Source organism: Pangasianodon hypophthalmus, chromosome 5 (genome assembly GCF_027358585.1).
Source record: "Pangasianodon hypophthalmus isolate fPanHyp1 chromosome 5, fPanHyp1.pri, whole genome shotgun sequence".
In the NCBI taxonomy this organism is placed as follows: Eukaryota; Metazoa; Chordata; class Actinopteri; order Siluriformes; family Pangasiidae; genus Pangasianodon; species Pangasianodon hypophthalmus.
This window is the reverse complement of record NC_069714.1, coordinates 27287830-27310905: the sequence shown is the minus strand read 5'-3', so window position 1 is coordinate 27310905 and position 23076 is coordinate 27287830. Positions and strand designations below refer to the sequence as shown.

The following is a 23076-nucleotide window of genomic DNA, read 5'->3' as shown; positions in this document are numbered from 1 at the left end:
GCTCAGAAAGGGGAGATTTTTCCTCTCAGATTTTCACAGATTTTTCATTTTATTTACCTCAGTATTCTGGTTAGCAAACAGACAATGAAAACAGAGCACAGAAAAATGTCTGTAGTAGTGTGAAGCCTTAAACTAATAACTAATGGTCAACCATTAAAAGCTAACATTTGTCACCATTCACTCATGTTAGTTGCTAATTTGGACCTTTGTAAGCAAAGCATTTTATGTAACTTGACTTTTACATATTTTAGATGAGTACTTCTGTTATAGACTATCAACTTGTCCACGGTGCTATCACGAGTTCATCTTCTGTCCATGAAGACTCTACTGAGACATATTGATATGACAAGTTAAGACAGATAAACATCATTTGACATGGTTGAGAATAATAGGTTAATTGGTTATTCTCACGACAGATCTAGATCTAATTAAGATAGTTTGTGGACTATCCAATTAAATTGCTACATTTACCTTTTACCAGTATTGCACTGTGTCTGTTTTGATATGTTACTAACCGATTACTAGCCACCCTATAGGTAGCTAATCAGTTATTCTCTGAACTGCTGAAGCCTGAGTAACATTTTCACTCTGTTTCTTTCAAGATTTGGATCACAGGTTCTGAGGTCCATTAAGTTTCACAGATCCGTTGTTTTTTTCCAGTTGCATGCTACTGCTGCACATGTTGAGGAAGCCTGTGTGATATATGGTCTCTTTCCAGTGCATATGACCACCTCATGCCAGGCACAGAGAGGGGGTTTCTACAACCAAGAGATGAAAAAAAAAATCTACTTTTACTGAAATTATACTGGTTTAACAATGTTTAAACCAGTATAATTTCAGTAAGTGTACTGGGGACTTTGCGCTAACTACATTTCAAATGTGTTCTATAACAAAAAATTAACTATTTAAGCTAGTGTTTAGCTAGTATTTTGCGCTTTGAGTAAATTTCAATAACATTTCATACAATTATTCAAATAAATAAATAAATAAATAAATAAATAACAGAGTAATAATTCAAATAGCAATTTCATGCTGTGAAACTTCATGATTCCTTCATGAAACCTTTTATAACTTGCCTATTTGGTAAAATCTTAATCTTACCTATAAGGTAAAAGATAGCTAGATAAATACACATACAGTAAAACATGATCTAAAATAAGGATGAGTCCATATTTTTGAATATTATTATTTAATAATCTTCACAATAGTTGCATGCCTAGCACAGTTGCAGGAAATTTCAAGTTAAACAGACAGTTAATTTTTCCAGATGCAGTTTTATGAAAACATATCTCAGTTTAAGACAAAAAAAAGTATAGGACCGTAGTGTTTTTGTCACACTGCTCACATTTTGCCATGCAGTATTTTTAGCCTAGTGTCATGGATATCTGTTACTGTTGTTTGACTTAGTGTTTGAGTTTTGGAAGGGGTCAAACTTCGGCTTGATAAAACTTTAATTACAGCTGCAAGGCATGAAATCCAAAGCAGGACCACTGGCTCACTCTCCATAAGAAAATGGTGGTTTTTGTTTTTCATCATCTGTATGTAACCAACTGACTGTATCACAGTACAATAGAAGACAGTTAGCTAGTTTAACATGTTAAACATTACAAGGATGCATTACAAGGATGATATTAATGCACAAGTGTCACTCAGTGTGCTATATAGGACAATACTTATACTGGAGACAATAAAGGCGTAATGTTTTGTGGCATAGTTTGTGTGTTCATATGTGGAGGATAGTTCAAATAATCAAATATTTGAAAGTATTTTAATAATACTTTTAAAAATATTTATCTTGAAAAGTGTAATTTTGCCTGAAATGCCCATCCCTAAACTAAAGTGAAGACCATATATGTTTACAAACATGATTTACGGACTCATTTAAGGTCCAGCATGGGCCCTGTGCCTAGCAGGACCTCACAGGGCTAGAGCTCCTGGGGGTGAAATCCTTAGAAAACAATAAATACCTTCAGTGTTCAGGGTTTGTGTTACGTTTGTGCCTCAAACTATTTTTACTGGCCTTAGTAAGTTGTCACACATTTTCCTTAAGGGTAACCTTTCACCCCATTGTACTTTATGTCTCTTTACCTACCAGAGAGGTTTGACTAGGCAAATACTCAATTTATTCTACAATTTACAATGTCTAAAGTATTTAATACCACGTATACAGTAAAAAAAAAAAATACCTGTAATTTATGTTGTTGGTAGTTATGGACCTTGCATTTGCCTCAAAGGCTACAGTAAACTCATGTGTTAATGGTGTAAGAGTGAAAATGGAAATAACTGAGACATTCCTTCCGTACAAGTGAATTTTTTTGAATTATAAATTCTTTTAATGATGATTAACGTCTCGGAACAGATTCCCAAGGTGTCGTCATGACACGTCTCAGCAGCAAGCTGGTCCCACACTGGGCCAAATCTGTCTATGATGACAGATGGTGAGGTGAACTGTAAACAAAACACTCGTTTGTTACAGATTAGGACATGCTGATGCAGTAGAGATTAGCATCACTGTCGGGGGTTTAGCACCAGATCTCAGCTATTTTATAAGTTAGATTTCAGATAGCATATTAAGAAGAGACTGGATTTATTTAAAAATAATAATAATGTACCTGATCAAATCCTTAAATCTTTGTATTTAAGGACTGGTTCATTGTCCACAATCAGATTGTAATGAGTGAAAAGTAAAATCTTTATTTACATGAGTTTTAGAGTTTCTTAATATTTGGTACGTCTATAATTTTGCTTTAATGACAGTATACACGCAAGCTGGTATTAACTCCAGAAGTTTGTATAAAACCTTATGACAGCCTGGCCTTTTGTACAAATAGTTTGACATGGGCAGTATGGCCTATATGACCTAGTGACCTATAAATTGTGCAGAATCTTGAATATTGAATATTCAAGGTACTGAACATTTCCATTCTTTGTTTTATATTAATTATTATTATTATTATTATTATTATTATTATTTCTTCTTCTTTATTTCCAGTTTGTTTAAAAAAAAAAGATCTGCAATGTTGTCTCAGACTTTTTCAACCTCAGTGTTTAGTATGCTAGAAGAAGAAGAAGCCTTGAGCAAGGCCCTTAACCCTCTCTGCTCCAGTCTGACCCCAGGGTCAGCCAGGATACAGCACCCCTGGAGTAGAGAGGGTTAAGGGCCTTGCTCAAGCTGCCCAACAGCAGCAGCTTGGCAGCACTGGGGCTTGAACCCTGACCTTCTGATTAGTAGCCCAAAGCCATTAACCACTGAGCCACCACTGCCCCTAGTATGTTGTGTCTCCAGATTGACACAAAAGTTTCTCCATTCACTTATATCTATTTCTTATTTAGATTTTATAATGCTGGAGGGTTTAACACAAACACATTTCTTTTTAAATGTCTATGCAAGGGTTCAAAACTTGACTGGAAGCTTTGGAGGCCCTAGTGGGACATTTTTTTTAATATAAGAAACTGCATGGTTTACATTCATCATTTATTATCTCTCTCTCTCTCTCTCTCTCTCTCTCTCTCTCTGCATGTGTGTGTGTTAGGGATATAGATGTAAATGTAATTTCTGGATGCCAAAACAGAAGAAATGCTGTTTTTTTTTTTCAATTCCTAGTGTGTTCAATTCCTGTTTTACAAAGTGTCATAAATTCATGATTTAACAGAAGTATGGTAGTTAATTTATTATTAAAATTAATAATTCTGCACACTAGCCTATTCATCCATTCATTTCATTACATTGTATGCTGATATGCTATATTCAGCTCAGACACTTGCAATGTTACATCAGAAAAATGAAATAACAGTTCGTATGTGAAAACTGTAGACCCTTTAAAGAAAGAAAAAGCTGAACTAACTTAATTTTCCTGACTTCAATATATTGTGGAAGTGAACATAAAAGTCAGCTGGGAATAACTACAGGGGGTGAATACCTTTGAGGTTTGTGGCTAAGGTAAGTGAGACTGGTTCTACATGGTCAGCAGGAATAATTTACACCTACTGGAAATTGTCAGGAGACACAAGATGGCTAGGCAGTGACTCACTCATGAGATATCTCTGGTTTTGTGGGGAGGTTGGTGGTCTTTTGCTTGAACACTGTGCTGAGACATTTGTTTAGTTTCCAGACAGTGCGGCCGGGAGGCTCCATGAGGGGAGTGCAAGAGGGAACATGATTTTCCAGAGCTTTTGGAAAAGAGGGAGAGGTAAGGTCAGGTTTGACATTTAAATACAGTTGCAGTTTAACAGAAACTCTGCAGGAGGTTACAAAAATAAGTCTCAAACCTAAAGAATTTGGAGATAAGAGAGATGAAAGCCCTGTGTGATCGCACATTTGTTTTTTGGCACTGAGTTGTGCTTCTCATCAAAAGACAGCCTATAATTTTCCATTCTTGTTTAATAGCACATTTTCATTTGGAAACAGAGGTGAATATGGTAGATGGGTGCATGTTTCCCACAAAGAGTAGCAATGTGTGTCATACATTGAGACTCAACTGTGGAATGATGACTAACAGAGCTGTCTCAGGATACCAGCCACATTTTCACTCAGACGTCTATAGCGCTTGCAGTTGTGGGTTGGAAAATATGACAGAGCAAGACTTAGCCCAGTTAAATTTTCATTCCAATTGCAGTGGCCTGTAGCTCTGAATTTTGTAATGGGACATGCACCCTGTATAGTGTTTCCAGAATGTGTATAATTTGTCACTGGCACTTATCTGGTGCTCTGACTTTTAAAGATGCTTCAGGATTTAAACATTTAAGTACGAGGGAGGTCAATTTAACATTAATTAATTCATTCAAGTCCCAAGAGCTATCAGCATGTCCAAACTTACTTTCCTCAGTCTCTGAGCTACACACCTTTAGTATCAGTGTCACTGTAGTTACTGAATAATATACTTATATACCGTATAAGGTATATATAATAATATACCAGTGTGCTGTTGAATTCTCATATCTAATTGGTCAGAAGCTGATTAATTATCCATAACAGCAGCTCTGACAATAGTGCAGCTGCAAATCACATATTTATATTAATGTGCTCCTTCTTATAAATTATCATTTCTATAGTAATGGCTTATTGACAGGGATGCTCAACATAATATGTGGCTAATAATAAATGGATTAAAAACATATAATCCTTGTATTGCTGAAAAGTATATTTAACATTTTTTGGAAGGAATCTCCAATGTCAACACTTTGTAACTGTAGAGATACATTTTTTTCTGTAAAATGACAAGCTGTATTTTCTTTGTATTATTAACTGGCAGAAAGAAAAAAGAGTCTGGCGATGGAACGATTGTTTATAGCTGTTATAGTATATCAAGTGATAACTTGATTTGCAGTGGTTCTGCAAAATGAAATGTAACTCTAAATGTTTAAAATATATGATGTCTTGTTCAGTAATATGTTTTACAAAAAAAATGCAACAAATCATTGGCAAATTGCTGTGGTATAAGAGGGACAGCGCATTTCTGGACATGCTGTTATGCGGAAAATACTCAACTCCACATCACATCAGGCTACATCACACCACCCCTTTCCATAACAATACATCTTGAAGTGTTTCATTTCTTATGTACGATGAATAACTGAATAATAAACTGAAGCATTAAGAGGGTGTCCAAATCTTACTGTATAATTTGATTAAAACTGAAAGAAAACATTATGCACTGTCATCTATAGTACAAAAATAGAGATAAACTACTGCTCTGTTTAACTTAACCACTGTCACTAATGGGTATCCGTAAGTCTCTCTTAGAGACTGAGGATATGCTACAAATATGCTACAGCCTTGAAGTAGTTAATGGCATTGAATTGTCATTGAGCAGCTCAAGTGGAAAAAACTCCACTCTAAGCAGTTTTCATGTTCCCTAGGCCTCACATTGAAACTTGTCAGGAAATTGGCTGCTGAGCCATCTTTTATCTCAGAATTGAAGGAGGCTTTGACCGTGTCCTTTGAAATAAAGATAAAGAAATACTTGGCCTCATAGGCTTGAATTAATCTGACACACCATTATGGAGCACAAGCATACATGTATATTACATATACAATACAATATGTTGTATTATACCACAGTACTGGTGAATGTTCAATTCTGATTGGTCAGAAGATGTTGATTCATTTTCTCTAACATCAGCTTGAAGTTCAGTAGTTATAGTAACAGCTTACACATTACAGCTTGTATGTTGGGTTCTCCACACAAAGAGATTAGAAAAGTGTTTTATTGCTAACATAGTGATGTTTTCTGTAAGGAGATGTTCATTTAGCATGTTTGGATGTTTGGAAGTCTCCAAAAGCTATAACTTTAAGTTATTACGTTTTTAAGACACGGGAAGTGGCAGATGGAGGGCTTTGCTCTTTCAAGAGGTTGAAAAAGAGAGATGGGGAGGAAACAACTGATATAACATAAGTGATGGCAGGAACTACAGGATAACATGGACATCCCACAACATTACATACATATAACTTTTTTGGATGGAATTCAGATTGTTATTTATATTTTAATTATCATCATCATTCCATCACTTTTTTAATACATGAGAGAAGCAATGCAAAGAAAAGAAAGGACAAGGAGAAGACAGAAAAGAAGGGAAATAGTAAATTAAATGTAACTATAAGTGGATTTAGAATAATGATTGTAGTACCTGGTGACTAGCATCACATCAGCTCTTGAGTTTGCTCATCTAACAGAGAACATTATTAAGTCCAGTAAGTCCAGTAAGTATTCAACAGCATCTAAAATGTTTAGGCTCTAATATTCCACAAATAATATTTATTTAATTTTATATATAAAAAAACCCTCTGCAGTAAAAATGGTTAGTTTCACAACGTTATTAGAACGCTCGCACAACTTTCTCAGTTACATAAAGACTTATATGGAAACTTTAGTCCTGGCATCCTTACAATTAAAAATGATGACATTTGCAAACCTTATATAAAAATGTACTGAGAAAACACATAAAACAAGACAGCTGGAATTTTCTTTGAACCAAAAGTTCCAGGAACCATCATTTTCAGAAAAACTTTTTTCTCCCTATAACTATCTCACACTGTTTTCTGATCAGTGGACTCTGTTTTGCGTTCTGTGTAGGAGCTGTGTGGAAGTGTCCCCAGAAGGGACCCTTCATTCAACATTTAACATTTAACAGAACATTTAAGGGTTCTAGGTTTTTTTCTAAGAAAGAATGTTTTGGATTATATTCCACCCAACTTGTAATTCATATAGTCATCAGTCATCATTCACATATTCATTCATACCTAGGACTAATTTACAGTCCATCTCCTGGCATGTTTTTGGGAGGTGGGAGTAAACTGGAGAACCTGGAGGAAGCCCACGCAGGCACATGGAGTACATGTGAAACTCCACACAGACAGTAATCTAAACTCACGTCCCCAACTTGTAATTCACTCACATACAAATGTGTAAAAATGACTCATTTTGTGTCATATACAATGTATTGCAGAAATATTTGCCCAATTTATACAGGCTTTAAACATACACATACACATTTCCATGAGAAAGAGAGAGAGCAAGAGAGAGAAAGAAAGAAAGAACAATTGCCTCTGGGGCTAAATGCACCGCACGACTCTCAACTTGCTGGAAAGAGAAAACATCCCCCAGGGAAAAGCAAAAAGTCTCTTTCAATAATCCATGATAATCACGGGGTATAAAACAACCTAGCATAATGCTGATGTCATGCTTTTACAGTGGAAGAATTGAACCACTGGGTTTTCCTTTTCTCCCCTCCTTCTCATCAGAAAAAAATGTGGACTGGTTTATTCCAGATGCTCCCCCTTTCCCACATGTCTTATGTATGTGAGTCCCATTGGGGTTGGGGTATAGTTAATCACTCGAAGCATAAAAGATGTGAGTGTGGCGCCATGGCATCACTGCCCATTTCCCCACAGCTCTTTTTGGTGAACTGAACTGGCAGAAAAGAAAAAGTTATTTTTTAGTTACATGACATATGATTTCAGAATATACATACAGCCAAAGCAGGAAAAATTGCATGCCCTACATGTAAAAAAAATCAGGATAATGTAGTTTTTTTCATGCTATCTGTAAAAAAAAAATGTCTTCCTTACTTCGACTTTGAAATCTACATATCAACTGCTTATATCCTTGATGCTTATCTTCTTTACTGCCTTACATGTCTGTACAGACGCGGTTAATGCATGCAAAAATGTCTTAAGCAGAATGTTATTTCATTCTTTGGGAGGTTGATTGACAGGAAAAGACGGATGAAAGGTGGCCCCAAGCAGGTTATCTTACAAATAACTGATGCTTGAGTAATGACAGCCTAGTCTAGTGTTATTTATACATTTCTGCCCAGTTGCTGTTCCTACATGTTAAACGTGTTTGCTTTCCTTTCTCCGCTTGAAGCTTGCAGTAGGCTTCTACTTTCTACTGCAGTTCTGCAAAGTTTTCTGCAAAGTTTTCTGAGTGATTCTGCATTCAATTACTTCAGCTCTTTACAAATCAATCTGAAAATGAGCATTCTTGTTTTGTTTTGCTCAAGCTGCCATCTGATTGACTGTTCTCTGGATCTGACATGTGAGATACATATTGCATAATCCACGTTTACTAATGCTGGGAGCATGGCTGGGCTCTTCACCCCCAAAATCCTGCATGGTCAGTGAAGCTACTAGATTTTATTTATTTGTTCTATGATTCTGGTTGCCTCAGATTTGTTTCTGTTTAGCAAAAAGACAGAATTTGGTTATTTTCCCAAAAACACATAGTCTCCATTACCGCTAATAAGCCAGTATTCTGTTCACCAAAAAAACCTGCAAATGTAGGCATTATTATATTGTATACCACAGCGCTGTTAAGTTCTCGAATCAGTTTGGTCAGAATTTTCCGCAAATTAACAGCAACTCTGACAGTACAGCTGGCTATAATTCAAATCACAGTTTTATATTAATTCACTCTTTCTAATATGTTATTGTTTCTAAATTAACAGCTCATTCACAGGGATAGTGAATGCAGCACATAATCTAAGCCTAATAATAAACAGATCAAAAAACGTGCTGTTTTTTAACAAAGAAAACATAGAATCGTTAATATGGTGAAGATTTTTGTAATGAGATGTTTATTTAATATTTATGTAAGGAGACTTCAGCGTAGTGCTGTGTAACAGTCAGTTTTCTGTCACAGGAAAGGCTTCATGATGGAGTACTTGATGGTGTTACAGTTTCTTGGAATCATGACAAGCTGTTTTTTGTTTTGTTTTGTTTTGTTTCTTCAAGGAAGAGATTCACTATAACTTGTTAAGTGATAAGAGGAACAAATTTTTCTCTTGGACTATGCACAACATTAAATGTAGCAATATATGGTTAAAAAGCATTAAGTGTTGTTCATTAATAAATTAAAAATTATAATTGTTGGCTAATTGTTGTGGTATAAGAGGAATAAAACACTTCAGGATCTTATTATAGGAAAATAATAACAATGGTGGTAACAGTAACTCCTCTTCACTTAGGGTCACATCACACCACCCCTTATTTGATTATTTTCCTATAACAGCACACCCCCCAAGTACTTTATTCCTTACTTACACACTTTATTTTACACTGTGTGGATTGTTGTTACATTAAGGAAATACTTACCTGGGTCAAGTAAACATTAAGTGGTCATTCTGGTCAGCATTTTTGTGATTTGTGATTACTGAGGGACTATGGATTTGCTCTGTCTGCAGATGGAGAGAGAACAGCAGACTGTGTGGGATAGATGCTGCTCTGAAAGGGGGGTTGAGCTTGCAGGGTAAAAAACACTGTAGCCATGTCTGTGGGTGAATGTCTAACAGTGATCTCAGCACATAGATCTGCTCTGTGATTTGGCCTTAAGATGTCAGTCTAATAAAACCACTTCCTGGAAGTACGGGCACAAGGGGGAGCTTGCTTTGCATTTCTTACCATTACATTAATCAGAGTAACAAAATATAAACTAGAGCCTATCTTAATATAGTAACTTCTTGGATGTTTTTATTTGTATGTTATGTCCTTTTTAATGTAGTCTGTAGCCTTGGTGCTCATAATCGCTTTATTGTTGAGGAAATAGGTGACATTTGCACAGGGATGATTGAGGTGCCATTTTTGTTCAAATATGCATATAAAGTAAAAGTAAAGGACATTTTAAACACAGTTTAAATATCTTTGACAGCAACCTATGTGTGTGTTACAGATACATAGCTTAAAATGTAATAAAGCATTAATAATCCAGAAAACAGCATTTTTACCTGTCTCAGCCCACCGTAACTACAACTAACCTTGAAATATAGTTTAGTCTTTAAAAATACTTCAAAAGTCATATTATTTTTTGCATTAATGTATGAATCCATTTAACAACCTCTCATGCTTGAAGCATTATTTTTCATGAATCATCTATTACGTTATATGAAAAATGGGTAACACTTTCTATAAAGCCCATGCTCATAATGAATTATAGCACCATACAATTATTTATAAGTATTACTGTTCTATAAATACAGGTATAAAGACACATCAAGACCTATCCTTCATTATAATAACAATTATATTTATATTATTGTTATAATTATTTATAAGTGATGCACTTGCTTTTTCATTGCCCATGCTCATAATGCATTATACACCGATTTATAAGTATTAATTAGTCAGTCTTATGGTTCCATGAATGTATTTATGATGCTGCATCTTTATAAATACACTCATTCCAACACATGTACCCCAATAAAGTATTTGGAATATTCGCAAGTTCAGAAGATTGCATTATCTGAATTTGCTGAAGATTACAAGAAGAAAAAAAGCAAGTTCTCTCTTAATATGTAAATGATATTGTGATTGCTGTCTGTTGAGGTCATTTGAATGTACAGCCCTGTAACCTAAATTATAGACTGAAAGTAAATTATTAATAAACAAAAACAGTCAGCAGTATGTCCTCCATGTCCTCATGACAACCTGGATGCTAGTTAACTACAGTTTGTGTATTTTCTAATTCTATACTTTAAAAAAAAAAAAAAATACTTCTTCCTGTTATTTTCCTGTTACTCAGCCTGTGTAGAAACCATGTAGAAATGAAACTGTTGCCTGAAATGTGTTAACACATTTTTTAATAGTTAAATGCATAATTTCTTAGATTCAGTATTGAAAAATAATCAAATTTATAGATCAGTTTTTAAGAGTTACTGGGGCTAAATGGCACCCCAGTTGCAGATTCACCCATAGACTTATTGATGCACAGTTTTTTACATATAAAGGGTTAATGAAGCATACACTACATAACCACACCCCACATTTATCCATAATGAAGAAACTAATAGTCATTTACTGGTGTTTGATGTGACGTCATGTTAGAAATATCCCAAAATGAAAATAATAATAATGAAATAACAATAATGAAAGAAAAAATATATTTATTTCCTTTGTGAAAACAAACATTATTGACACTACATTAGTGATTAATTTTAGTAATACTTACTAAGGAAGTATTACGGTGACAGGGATAGTGTGCTACAAAAACCAATGCATTCATTTAGCTTCAGTCACCAAAGAGACCATTTTGTGAATATCTCTCACTAAGTTTAACAAGTATTTATTGATTTTTCACTTTTGCAGTTTTGAGTTCAGAGCCATATATGCAGTTCTCAAAGGACAAGGATGAGCTTAATATAAAGTACAATTTTTATTTTTCAGCACTGCACAATGTAATTGATTCAATGACTTTACACTGGCTGAAAATGAACATTAAACAGAAAGCACTCTTTTACTATTCTAGTTGCGTGCAATTAATGGTGTTTAATTATTGACATGAATGCAAGCACAAAACATTGTTTTCTAGTGCAATAATCGTGTTAACTGTGTGTGTCTATTGTAAACACAGTTCGCACTCACAGATTGTCTTTACATAAGATAAATGAAGCAAATACTATAGCGCCACGTCCTGCCTTTAACCGTAATTAAGAAACCAACAATGTCATTTACTGTTTTAGATGTGGTCTCCTGCTACAAATACCCAAAAACAAATAGAGATGATGAAAGAAAAAACAAAGATTTAAAAAAACAAAGATGTAGTGCAAACCCCAGTATTTACTCAGGTCCATGACACTTTACTTGAGCCTCACCCCCTCCCATGTAAACATGCAAGTGTTTATGCACTCTTTCTTTTACTGTACCAATAAAAGGACCTGTCACACCCAAATGCACAGACTTGATATACAGTTCACATGTGTTACAATAAACCAGCCTAACAGACACCAACATGCAGCTGCTGCTTAATGAAACAACAGTCCACTAATTTACATTGAATCTGAGTTTGAATTATTACTTTTTCTCCCAAGTTAAGTAAAAACTGATGAAGAGGGACAATTTCTCATCTGTAGTTTATTGACAATAAACTTGATGAAGCTAAATCACACACATCACTGTCTAAGGCAGTCCATTCAGGCTACAGAACTTGTCAAATGATGGTAGTCCTTAGTTCTGCGAAATGTGGAGACATTTGTGGAGAAGTTACACAAATTTACTTTTTCACGTGTTATGTTTCATACATTTTTCACATGTAGTACATGGATTTTGTTTCCACACATTTTTATTTTTCACAATTTTAATAATCTCATATGTAATTATTTTTCACATGTAGGGCATGTTTTTTATTTATTTATTTATTTATTTATTTATTTATTTATACTTATTTATTTATTTGATTTTCTCTCATTATTACTTTATTTTCACATACTGATTTCTCACATTATTTTGTTTTCAAATGTTAATTCTTCACATGTTGGGCATGTGCACTTTTCACATGTGATTTTCTCATATTTCCACATGCATGACTTGTGGTTTTATAGTTTACATGTGATTAGCTCACATTATTAATTTATTTTCACATATTATTTTTTTCACATGTAGGGAATGCAGTGTTAGGTGATATTTTTAACATATCACATTTATTCACATGATGTCACATGTGTTTACACAAATGTGCAATTTCCGTGAATAAAATGGTAAAATGCACCTTCACATGATTTTCACGTGATTACAGATTATGTCATCTCATGTGAAAAACATATAGTCTCAAGTGAGATGCATGTGTTTTTTTTCTACAAGAGGAACTCATGTCACTGCTGATGTCAGAGAGCTAATATGCTTAAAATCCTAAAGTCAAATTTGTGTCTAAAATGAGTAGATATGACTTTCTGACTCTTTGCAGATGCTGTTTCCTTTTATTGTTATGATCTCTGCTGCGCAATTTCTGTGACATAATCTCTTAGTTTCCTCCATCCCCCTGCTGGAAAACTTAACGTGTTTATGTCTCATTCTAGTGATGGGAATTCCATCTCTTTTCAGTGAGTCAGATAAGAACCTATTCCTAAAGGACTTCTTAGCATATTTTTTGTAACTGGCCAAAGTTATTGTTCTTTTCCCAGATATTGGTTAAATTTTTCATTAAAATCCTTCTCCACCATTTGAATTTAAACAAAAAAAATTATACTTTGCATTGTACTAGTAATAAAATCTGTTTCAATAAATGTAAAACTAAATGTATAAACATTTCCATATTAATATCATAGTGTCTATGTTTATCCTTCATAAAAGAATAGATTCAGGCAATTATACTGTATCTCTCCTAATATTCACCTCCTTAATACACCATATTACTTAAAATATTAGGCTATAAGCAAGCATTAATGCAGTCGAACCATTATGCTGTCTCGCTCACACACATTTAACAGTTAAATATGCACTCACTAGAACTGGCTTTAAAACATTATGTTGTGTCAAACAACTCTGAACTCACTGAATGCTTTTCAATTCACTGGCTGCTTTGTACTGTATGTCATTAAAAGTGTTGTAGAATCATTAACACAGAATAAGAACACTTCTTAGCAAAAGCATTAAATATATTACAACTCTTCTGAGATTCAGCTCCCAGCATTTGCCTATAGGAGCTGACTCAAAGGATTCATTTGCAAACAGCACATCACCTTAGTCAAGAGTAATAGCTTACATCCACAACACAACTCATTGATCAGTTGAAGTTGCCAGAATAAGTATTTGTCTCTGAATATTTTCTTTTTCAAGCTTGAGACTTTTTCAAGCTTGACATTTACAGGCAAACTTGCCAACATTCCCCAAAAGAAATTGCCTGTTTTCTTGTTTTCCATTTTTCACCCAAAGAATGCTCTTCTACCACAGAAACTGCTTGGCAATTTACTGCTTTACAATGTTTTCTGGAAAATGTGAACAAGGTACTTCTTATGTCTTTATACTTGTTGTCTTATGTATACATATTTCATCATCCATCACCTATAGAAGATGGTTCTTACTTTATCCTGTAAAACTTCCTCTCTCTTTCCAACATTGTGTCTTTCTTCTTTATGGCAGAAGTATATCATTCTTCACATCTTTTTTGGTATAATGAGGGTGAAGATTGAGTGGCTATATTTGAGCTTGATGCTGATGTGTTGAACTGTACTGTACAATGGAAGTGTTCATTCTCACACAAAGACACTCTGTGATAAAGCACAAGGCTTCCTGGGAATTTTCATATGCTGTGGGGTTAAACCTTTAATAAATTCTGCAGTGTTTTTTTTTTTTTTTGTAAATGTGCAAAGAAAAAGTGTCTGTGCAGGTCAAAAAACATCTATAGACCCTTACAGTATTGTAATACTTAAACTGATGTTCACACTATATAAAATAATCAAATCGCTGCAAAATCTTATTCTAATCAAAGTCTTATTCATTATTTTTGATCCAAGAATTCAAGAATTGTATTCTAGGCTTTGATCTAGGAGCTATACTATTTTGTCATGTAACAGATTTCACAAATTTATTTCACAGTGTTGTTGAGCTCTCAAATCTGATTGGTTAAAAGGTGTTGATTAATTTTCTGTAATGGATTAAAGCATGGTATATAACAAAGAAATATGTATAACTGTTTATTTTATATTAATGGAAGGAGCCTCCAGTGTCAATTTTTTTTTTTTCAAGACAGAGAAGATGCTTTTTTTCAAGAGAAACAGCAGAGTTAGGAATCTCATTGCTTTACTGTTATTTTAAAATTTATTGATACTTCTGTTATTAATATTCATTTTTACTTCTATTGATATTGTTGTTGTGTTTCTCTTGTTTTTGTTGTTACACTTATTTTCCTGCTGCTTTGGCAAGATTACACACCATACAGTCATGCCTTTCAAACTGAATTCAATTGATTTGAAACTGTAATTTGTTATTATTTGCATGGCAATTAACAATCAGCCAAAATTTCATAACCGTGGCATTACATAACTGAAATGTACTCTGCAGGAGAAGTAAGGTCATGGGAACAAGAGGTGGCTGAGATGCAGTGTGAAACAAATTATCGTCTTTAACCCAGACCTCTTAAGTAGCATTTACTTTGTGAGACCTGTAATCATAGCAACCACTGGACATCCACACGTCCCACAGAACGACTAACTGTACGCTAAATGGCCGGCACCACGGGTTAATGGGGGAAGGGTGAGATTCTTAAGTTTATTGAGATAGTTGATAGATTGAGATTTTAAACTATATCACTATCTTCTATGGACTACAGGCTGCCAGTTCCACTGTGAAACACCACTTGTTTGTAAAGGAGGAAAAAAAAGAGCTGTCTGCTAAGAAATGTCCTAGATTTTTGGATTTGCATTCAAAGTAAAATATGCTCACTGCTTTCTGTGCTTTTTTTTTCTCCTCCTTTTTGACCAAACCCTCCCCCTCTCGTCTGGATCTGCTCTGGATCTGTTGGCTCTGACATGGCTTATGTCATATCTCTGCTGCTTGTGGTGGGTGAAAGGGAAGGGAAGGGAGGAGAAGGGAATGAGCTGATAGATTTTAACTTATATGAAGTGAAAAAAAAGTTTTCAGTTCAACTTTCTGCTTACTCGAACCTCTCTTTAGTGGAGCTTGCTGACTTCATGTTGAGAGGAAATTTGTGTAGTTGCTGAACACAACTGCCTCTCACACCCCCACATTTTTCCCCTTCTCATCTTTAACACAGGCACATCTTTTCATTTGTATTTCCAGCCTTCTCTCTTCCTGTATTTAAATAGATAGTGCTCAACATTGTGTCTTGATTGAACAAAGTCAACATGATCAAAAAATACATTTTTCAGAAACTCATTTTAATGTCTTGTAAGTTTCTGTAACTCTCCCCTATTGTCTTTCTTAGCCTTTGTCTCTCTCACTCAGATACACACCCTCTGCAGAAGCAGCTGGAAACCACTAAACCGTACAGTGTAGTCCAGTAGAAAGACTTGTGTTCATCTTATCTAATTGCATCTCTTGCATTAGAGAGCCCCCTGGTGAAATCTGTAGCTATTACAATGTGCTCAATGCAACAAAGTACATATTAGTAAAATGTAATATATCGTGTACTATATACTCTACAGTAGTAAGGAAATGAAATTGGAGAACCCTACAGGATCCAGTGTGTAGAAATAAGTTAGGAAATTCAGCTTTTGTTATTTTTGCCCCTTGTCAATGGGATTAAAAATTCAGAAATCACTGAGACTTTCTAATATTTCAGTTAGTCTTTTTTTTGTTGTTGTTGCTCTTAACCAAATTGTTGGCATTCATTCATTAGATTAGTTGTAAGTTGTAGTTCTTTTATTCTTAAATTTTCTATAATTATCTGAGATGTATTTAATATCAAAGGATTGTATTATATACTTTCTCATTTTTTCATTTTATGATAGGCTGTTGACTTGATTTCCTATATATTCAAGATCACTTATTTTAATTTTATTTGTAGAAACAAAGCTTTTGCAATTTTGGCCCACTAAAATGTAGAGCACATTTTTTAAAAAATCAGTCTCTCTTTCACGTTGCTGATTTAGGTAGGAACAATCATGTTTTCTGACTTTTTAGGGGTTTTTTTTTCAATTTGCTGTTACCTACTAGCATTTTTATGCATATATTTATCTTGAGGCTGTGTTTCTAATTTCTTTTCTTATTTTTTTTAACTGAGGGCACCTCTGTAAAGGGCTGCAGAAAACTTAAACACACTTTCAACAATGGCAAGCCATAAATATATAGCAAACACCAGAATTTTATTATTGCAATGAATGTATTCATGTTTTGTCTGTTTTTTCTAAAACCTAAAAAAAGATCCCAATCATGCAAATGAAATTATGTCATCAGATTGGATACTGATTTTTTTCCAGTCAGCCATTTGTCATACACTTTCTTCATCAAGTCATTCATTTATAGTTTATAATGTCTATGATTATCAATACCTAAAATTTAAACATTGATATCTAATTAACTACTATAAGAGTATCAGTGCTGTGGTTCTTCAGTACCACTAACACCACCTTTTTAAAGCTTATTTTTTTAAAATTCCTTTCTTAATAATGATTTATACAATATAATTGAATATATAACATATATGTGTTAACTGCACAACACAGGCACAAACCAGTATCCAAAAATCATCTTTATTAAAAGTTTGCATAGTCCTAGTGGTATTTTATTGGTCTCCTCCTCAAAAATATCCCACATTCCACCTGCAAAAAAGTGTCTGTGAGGAAGTGCAATATATACTGGCAGCTAAAGCTCATCATGCTCGTAGACATTGTACTCTTTTAGGGACAAAGATCCATCCGCATCCTGGTCATTCCTGCGGAAGACATCGGTCACAACATCGTCGAAATAAGACTCTTCCTTCTGCATGTTTAACTTCTTTGCTTCCATTTTCAAGTGCTCTTTCACCTAATAATAAAAAGAAAGGAGGTTACACAGGATTTATGTAAAATGAGGACAAAAACAGTGCAGTGTGATCCAAATCATCCACCTCTTCTTTCGTAAGAGTCTGGTCATTGTTGAGGTCCATTTCCTTAAAGGCTTCCATGCTGTGTGGTCCTCGCCGCACATGCAGAAGCTCCACCTCGAAGATCACGGTTGCATTGGGTGGCACAGGATCTACGGCATAAAACAGAAAAGTGTACAAGTTACTTAAGAAAAAAGTAGAACAACTAAAAGTGGAACCACTAGACTTAATTGAGTGTATCTTTGAAGTATAGTTTTGTTGTAAAGTTCTGTCAGTCTTGATCTTTTAGGCTATGCGAGTAGTGGAGTCTCTGCTGGGTTCGCTGACTTTCTCCCATCTTCAGCAAACATGCAGGTAGGTGGATTGGTGACTCTGAATTGCCCCTAGGTGTGAATGAGAGTGTGAATGTGTTTGCATGGTGCTCTGTGATGGACCATTCACGGTGTATTCCCACCTCAAGCCCAGTGTCCCCAGGATAGTCTCGGGAACCCATCGTGACCCTGACTTGGATAAAGCAGTGAATGAAGGTGAATGAATTAACTGATATAGGAAAAATGCTCCAAAAGGTGTTTCTTCAAGGCCTCTACTATCTACATGGTGTGTGTTTTGTGCCATGCAGCTTCTAGTTTAAAATCTGGCATCTTTATAATCAGAGCCATGTCTGCAGTGAGAAGTTGAGAAGAAACAGGAGAACCTGAAGGAAACCCATGCATACACAAGTAGAACATATGGAACCCAACACAGACAGTTACCTAAGCTCAGGATCAAACCTGGAGCTGTGATGCCTTTGGTAGAGTGTGCTTTTGCAGTGGAGTCTCTTACCTTTCCCTTTCTCACCAAATGCTAATGAAGGAGGTACTGTGACCTTTCGCTTCTCGCCAGGACACATATCTTTCAGGCCCAAGTCCAGGCCCTTGATGACCTCCCCAACCCCATGAACAAACCAGTGAGGCTGTCCATCTTTAGCTGAGCGACTGGAGGAGGGGAAAGGAAGTAAAACAGTGCACGTTAGTAATACAGTACATTCACATTTGCATGATTCTTATAAATGAAAGAATCTCTTAAATACTGGTCTGTGAAATATTCCTTAAATTCATGAAACAACATTTTCAAAACCTTTTTTTGACAATTTATGTATGTCCCCCCCACAACACACACACAAACACACACCCTACAACACCACCCCCCTCCCCACCCCCAGGAAGGTTTAATTAAGGAATGCCAAAATAGATAAATAAATACTTAAACAAATAAATGTATTATATAGATAAAGATTAAATAAATATAGATCATAAAGATAGAGGTTCTTATCTGATGAAGGTTCTAAGCTGGCCCATGAAGTGAGTTTAGAATCTGTGGTTTAAATTAAAATCATCTTCTGGACTGTAATTAAACTGAAAGATTAGAAAAAAAATCTGTTGTTCCACTAGGGGGCAAAACAGAGTAATAATAGGTGCTAAAAATATAAATAATGTAAATCTTCATTAGCAGAGCTAAAATTGCGACATGTAATCCCAATTAAATCCATTTCAGTTCCAGACTGTAACACTACAAAATGTATAAAGTTTAAAGGGGAGTGAATACTTATGCATGACATTGCATGGTAAATAATTTAGAAAATTTGTTTTCTTGGTAATGAATTACTGTTGTAGGTGATATACTGGATGTTTAATCAGTCTGTGCATTCAGAATGTACCTTTCAGATAAATACCGATAAATGAACACATTTAAGAAGAGCTGTTGATGTGTTTTTTCTCTCCTGAACTGATTTTTTTTGTTTGTTTTTTGTTTCTGACATCACATACATACATACATACATACATACTTAGAAAGAAATTAAGAAATAAGAACACATACACATACACAGAAAAAGAAAGAAAGAAGGAACACACACAGAAAGAAAGAAAGAAAGAAAGAACACATATATACACAGAAAGAGAGAAAGAAAGAAAGAAAGAACACATACGCACACAGAAAGAAAGGAAGAAAAGTAAGTCTTATGTTAGCCAGATCGCAGGTGTATGACTCTTGATAAGAATGAAGACATTGAACTGAAGGTAACTGACTTATTTAATGTGTTTTTCCTCACTGAAGATATTTGTCTCAGTGGAATGAGTGTGTGTGTGCTCAGTACTTTTACCTGCAGTAGAACTGAGATCCGTCCTTGGCCAGATATCCATCATAATGTGCGTGTAGCAAATCCCCCTTCCTCGCTTTCTGGGTGCAGTTTTCCGGCAAGAACAAAACCTCGATTTTAACCTCATCAGTTGATTCGTTTGCACAAATCAAATCGAGAAAGGCACTGAGAACCTGAAGACAGAGAATAAAGTAAAAGAAGGAGCGCTCAGACATCTTGCACATCTGTCTGCGTGGCAAAAACGCCGGAATCTTATTTAGGTTGCCAGATTGACAGAACAACAGCATTCCCTAGCTAGCAAAAGGCTACTGCATAATATAAAATAAAATATAATAAGACGTATGAGTAGACCATCTTCTAACATTAAATTTAACTAAATAAGAATATAGAATTCATCAGATAGGAAGTAACTAATAAAATAGTATAAAGTAGCATTAAATAGTAGTAAAAATGTAAAGTATGCACATTCTAGATGTTAATACACACAGGTGTCTTTACTAGTTCCTAGTAGAAGTAATCATTACTTTAGCTAATTTCTAAAAATAACATGTTCTCTAAGAACTGTAGAGTATATTTTTAATATAAAAAACAAACAAACAAGTAAACTCATTTTCATACCTAACTACAATATTTAGCATTGATATAACAACAACAACAACAACAACAACAACAATAATAATAATAATAATAATAATAATAATAATAATAATAAAGGGGTGGTGCAGCAGGTATCGTTGTCGCCTCACAGCTCTAGAGTGTCCGCTTCAATCCTAAGTTACTGTCTGTATGGAGTTTCACATGTATTTTCTGTCACCGCGTGGGTTTCCTCCAGGTTCTCCGGTTTCCTTCCAACTGCCAAAAACGTGATTGGCTACTCTAAATTGCCCCTAGGTGTGAATGTGATTGTACATGGCATGGTGCCCTGAGATGGACTGGCATCCCATTTAGGGAGTATTTCCACCTGACCACTGTTCCTGGGATAGACTCTAGACCCACTGTGACCCATATCATTATTATTATTATTATTATTATTATTATTATTATTATTGTTCATGTTTTAATCTTCAGTAACCCCTTTAATCTTGGTCAGTGCCTCTGTGGATTTGGATCCCAGGAACACCGGATGCGAGGCAGGAATGCACGCTGGATGGGACACCAGTCCATTGCAGGTGGTGATACTGATGCTGATGATGATGCTGATTATTATTATTATTCATGTACTAATCTTCAGTAACCCCTTTAATCTTGGTCAGGGCCTCTGCAGATCTGGATCCTATCCCAGGAACACTGGGTGCGAGGCACAAATGAACGCTGGATGGGACACCAGTCCATTGCAGGTGGTGATACTGATGCTAATGATGATGACTATGAAGATGATGATGATGATGATGATTATGATTATTATTATTATTATTATTCATGTATTAATCTTCAGTAACCCCTTTAATCTTGGTCAAGGTCTCTGTGATGATGATGATGATTATTATTACTATTATTATTATTATTATTATTATTATTATTATTATTATTATTATATACTACAATTTAAATTGTGAATTTATATTGTTACCACACCCACCCAATGCCTAAGACGGAAAAACACCCAATCTGGCAACTCAAATCTTAGCCGTGTGACGTACTCAGCAGCGAGTTGCTGCCCTCCTAAAGCTTCTCCTCTGATCCCTAAACCTCCGCTGGACCTGAACTTCTTTCTCAAACGCTAAATATTAGTCTCATTACTGGGACTAGACACATTTTAAGGTTTTTTTTTAAAACCTTCCAAACGTCTGAAAGCATAGAATCCGTTTTAGCAAGACGCATAGCGAAGTAACGTCGAAACAACGCTGAATAACCGTTATGTGAATCATTTAAAATTCTTATCAACACTGAAGACAGTTAATACACGTCGATTCAACCATCATCTAAATAATATAGAGGGTTAGATATATACTTTTAACCCATCTCTTGATGTAAATATGTAAATAAATACATACATACATATATAAATAAATAAATAGTCACTGTATCTTTCCAACGTTCCTCAAGATGGCGCCCGAGAGCACTGAGCGCTGTCTGAGGCTTTATCCAAAAAAAAAAAAAATGGCATAATTTAGCTCGGAAATATTATCTGATTACAGAATATGAAAAAGTGTACTAAATGTACGTTATTTATTAAAATAATAATAACAGTAATCACACACAAAAGGGCAGATTTTTATTTTGTTTTCCTGAAGTGGCAGAGTCTCCTCTTCATTAGCCAAATGCTAATTAAGAAGGTACTGTGAACTTTTTTTTTTTTTTTTCTGTGATACTGTTCAATTAGGAAAATGTCTTTTAAAATTAAAATTTAAAGTATTAAATTTAATTTAATTAAATCCCTTGTATAACTATATAACATAAAGTACAGTTCCTTAAACACTATATGGCCAAAAGTATGTGATGTTTTGATGTGTTAATGGTCTAGTGGACTGATTATTTATTTATTTAGTTATTTTGTTTCTGTCACCACATACATACATACATACATACGTACAGAAATAAAAACACATATATACACACATACAGAAAAAGAAAGAGAAAGAAACATGCAGAAAGAAAGAAAGAAAGATAGATACATATATACACACAAGCAGAAAAAGAAACACATACAGAAAGAAAGAAACAGAGAAAGAAAGAAAGAAAGAAAGAAAGAACACAGAAAGAAAGAAACATACACACAGAAAGAAAGAAAGAAAAGTAAGTCTTATGTTAGCTAGATCGCAGGTGTATGACTCTTGATAAGAATGAAGACATTGAACTGAAGGTAACTGACTTATTTAATGTGTTTTTCCTCACTGAAGATATTTGTCTCAGTGGAATGAGTGTGTGTTTGCTCAGTACTTTTACCTGCAGTAGAACTGAGATCCGTCCTTGGCCAGATATCCATCATAATGTGCGTGTAGCAAATCCCCCTTCCTCGCTTTCTGGGTGCAGTTTACCGGCAAGAACAAAACCTCGATTTTAACCTCATCAGTTGATTTGTTTGCACAAATCAAATCGAGAAAGGCACTGAGAACGCAAAGAAAGAAAGAAAGACACGCAGAAAGAAAGAAAGAAAGTCACTGCCTCCTAAATCTTAGCGGGGTGACGTACTCAGTGGTGAGTTGCCACCCTCAAAAAGCTTCTTTAAATGCTGCACAATTATTT

General features: G+C 34.9%; 1 protein-coding gene across 1 annotated transcript; it reads right to left on the bottom strand.

Annotated features, from left to right (window-relative positions):
* Positions 1-17407: 17407 nt before the first annotated feature.
* Positions 17408-20192, bottom strand: fkbp7 (FKBP prolyl isomerase 7). The gene is made up of 4 exons (XM_026912813.3): positions 19894-20192; positions 18576-18727; positions 17778-17905; positions 17408-17695 (listed from the first exon to the last, which is right to left on the bottom strand). Exons 1-4 carry the CDS (start codon positions 20175-20177, stop codon positions 17534-17536), a joined length of 726 nt encoding a protein of 241 aa, XP_026768614.3. The 5' UTR covers positions 20178-20192; the 3' UTR covers positions 17408-17533.
* Between the last annotated feature and the right edge of the window lie 2884 nt (positions 20193-23076).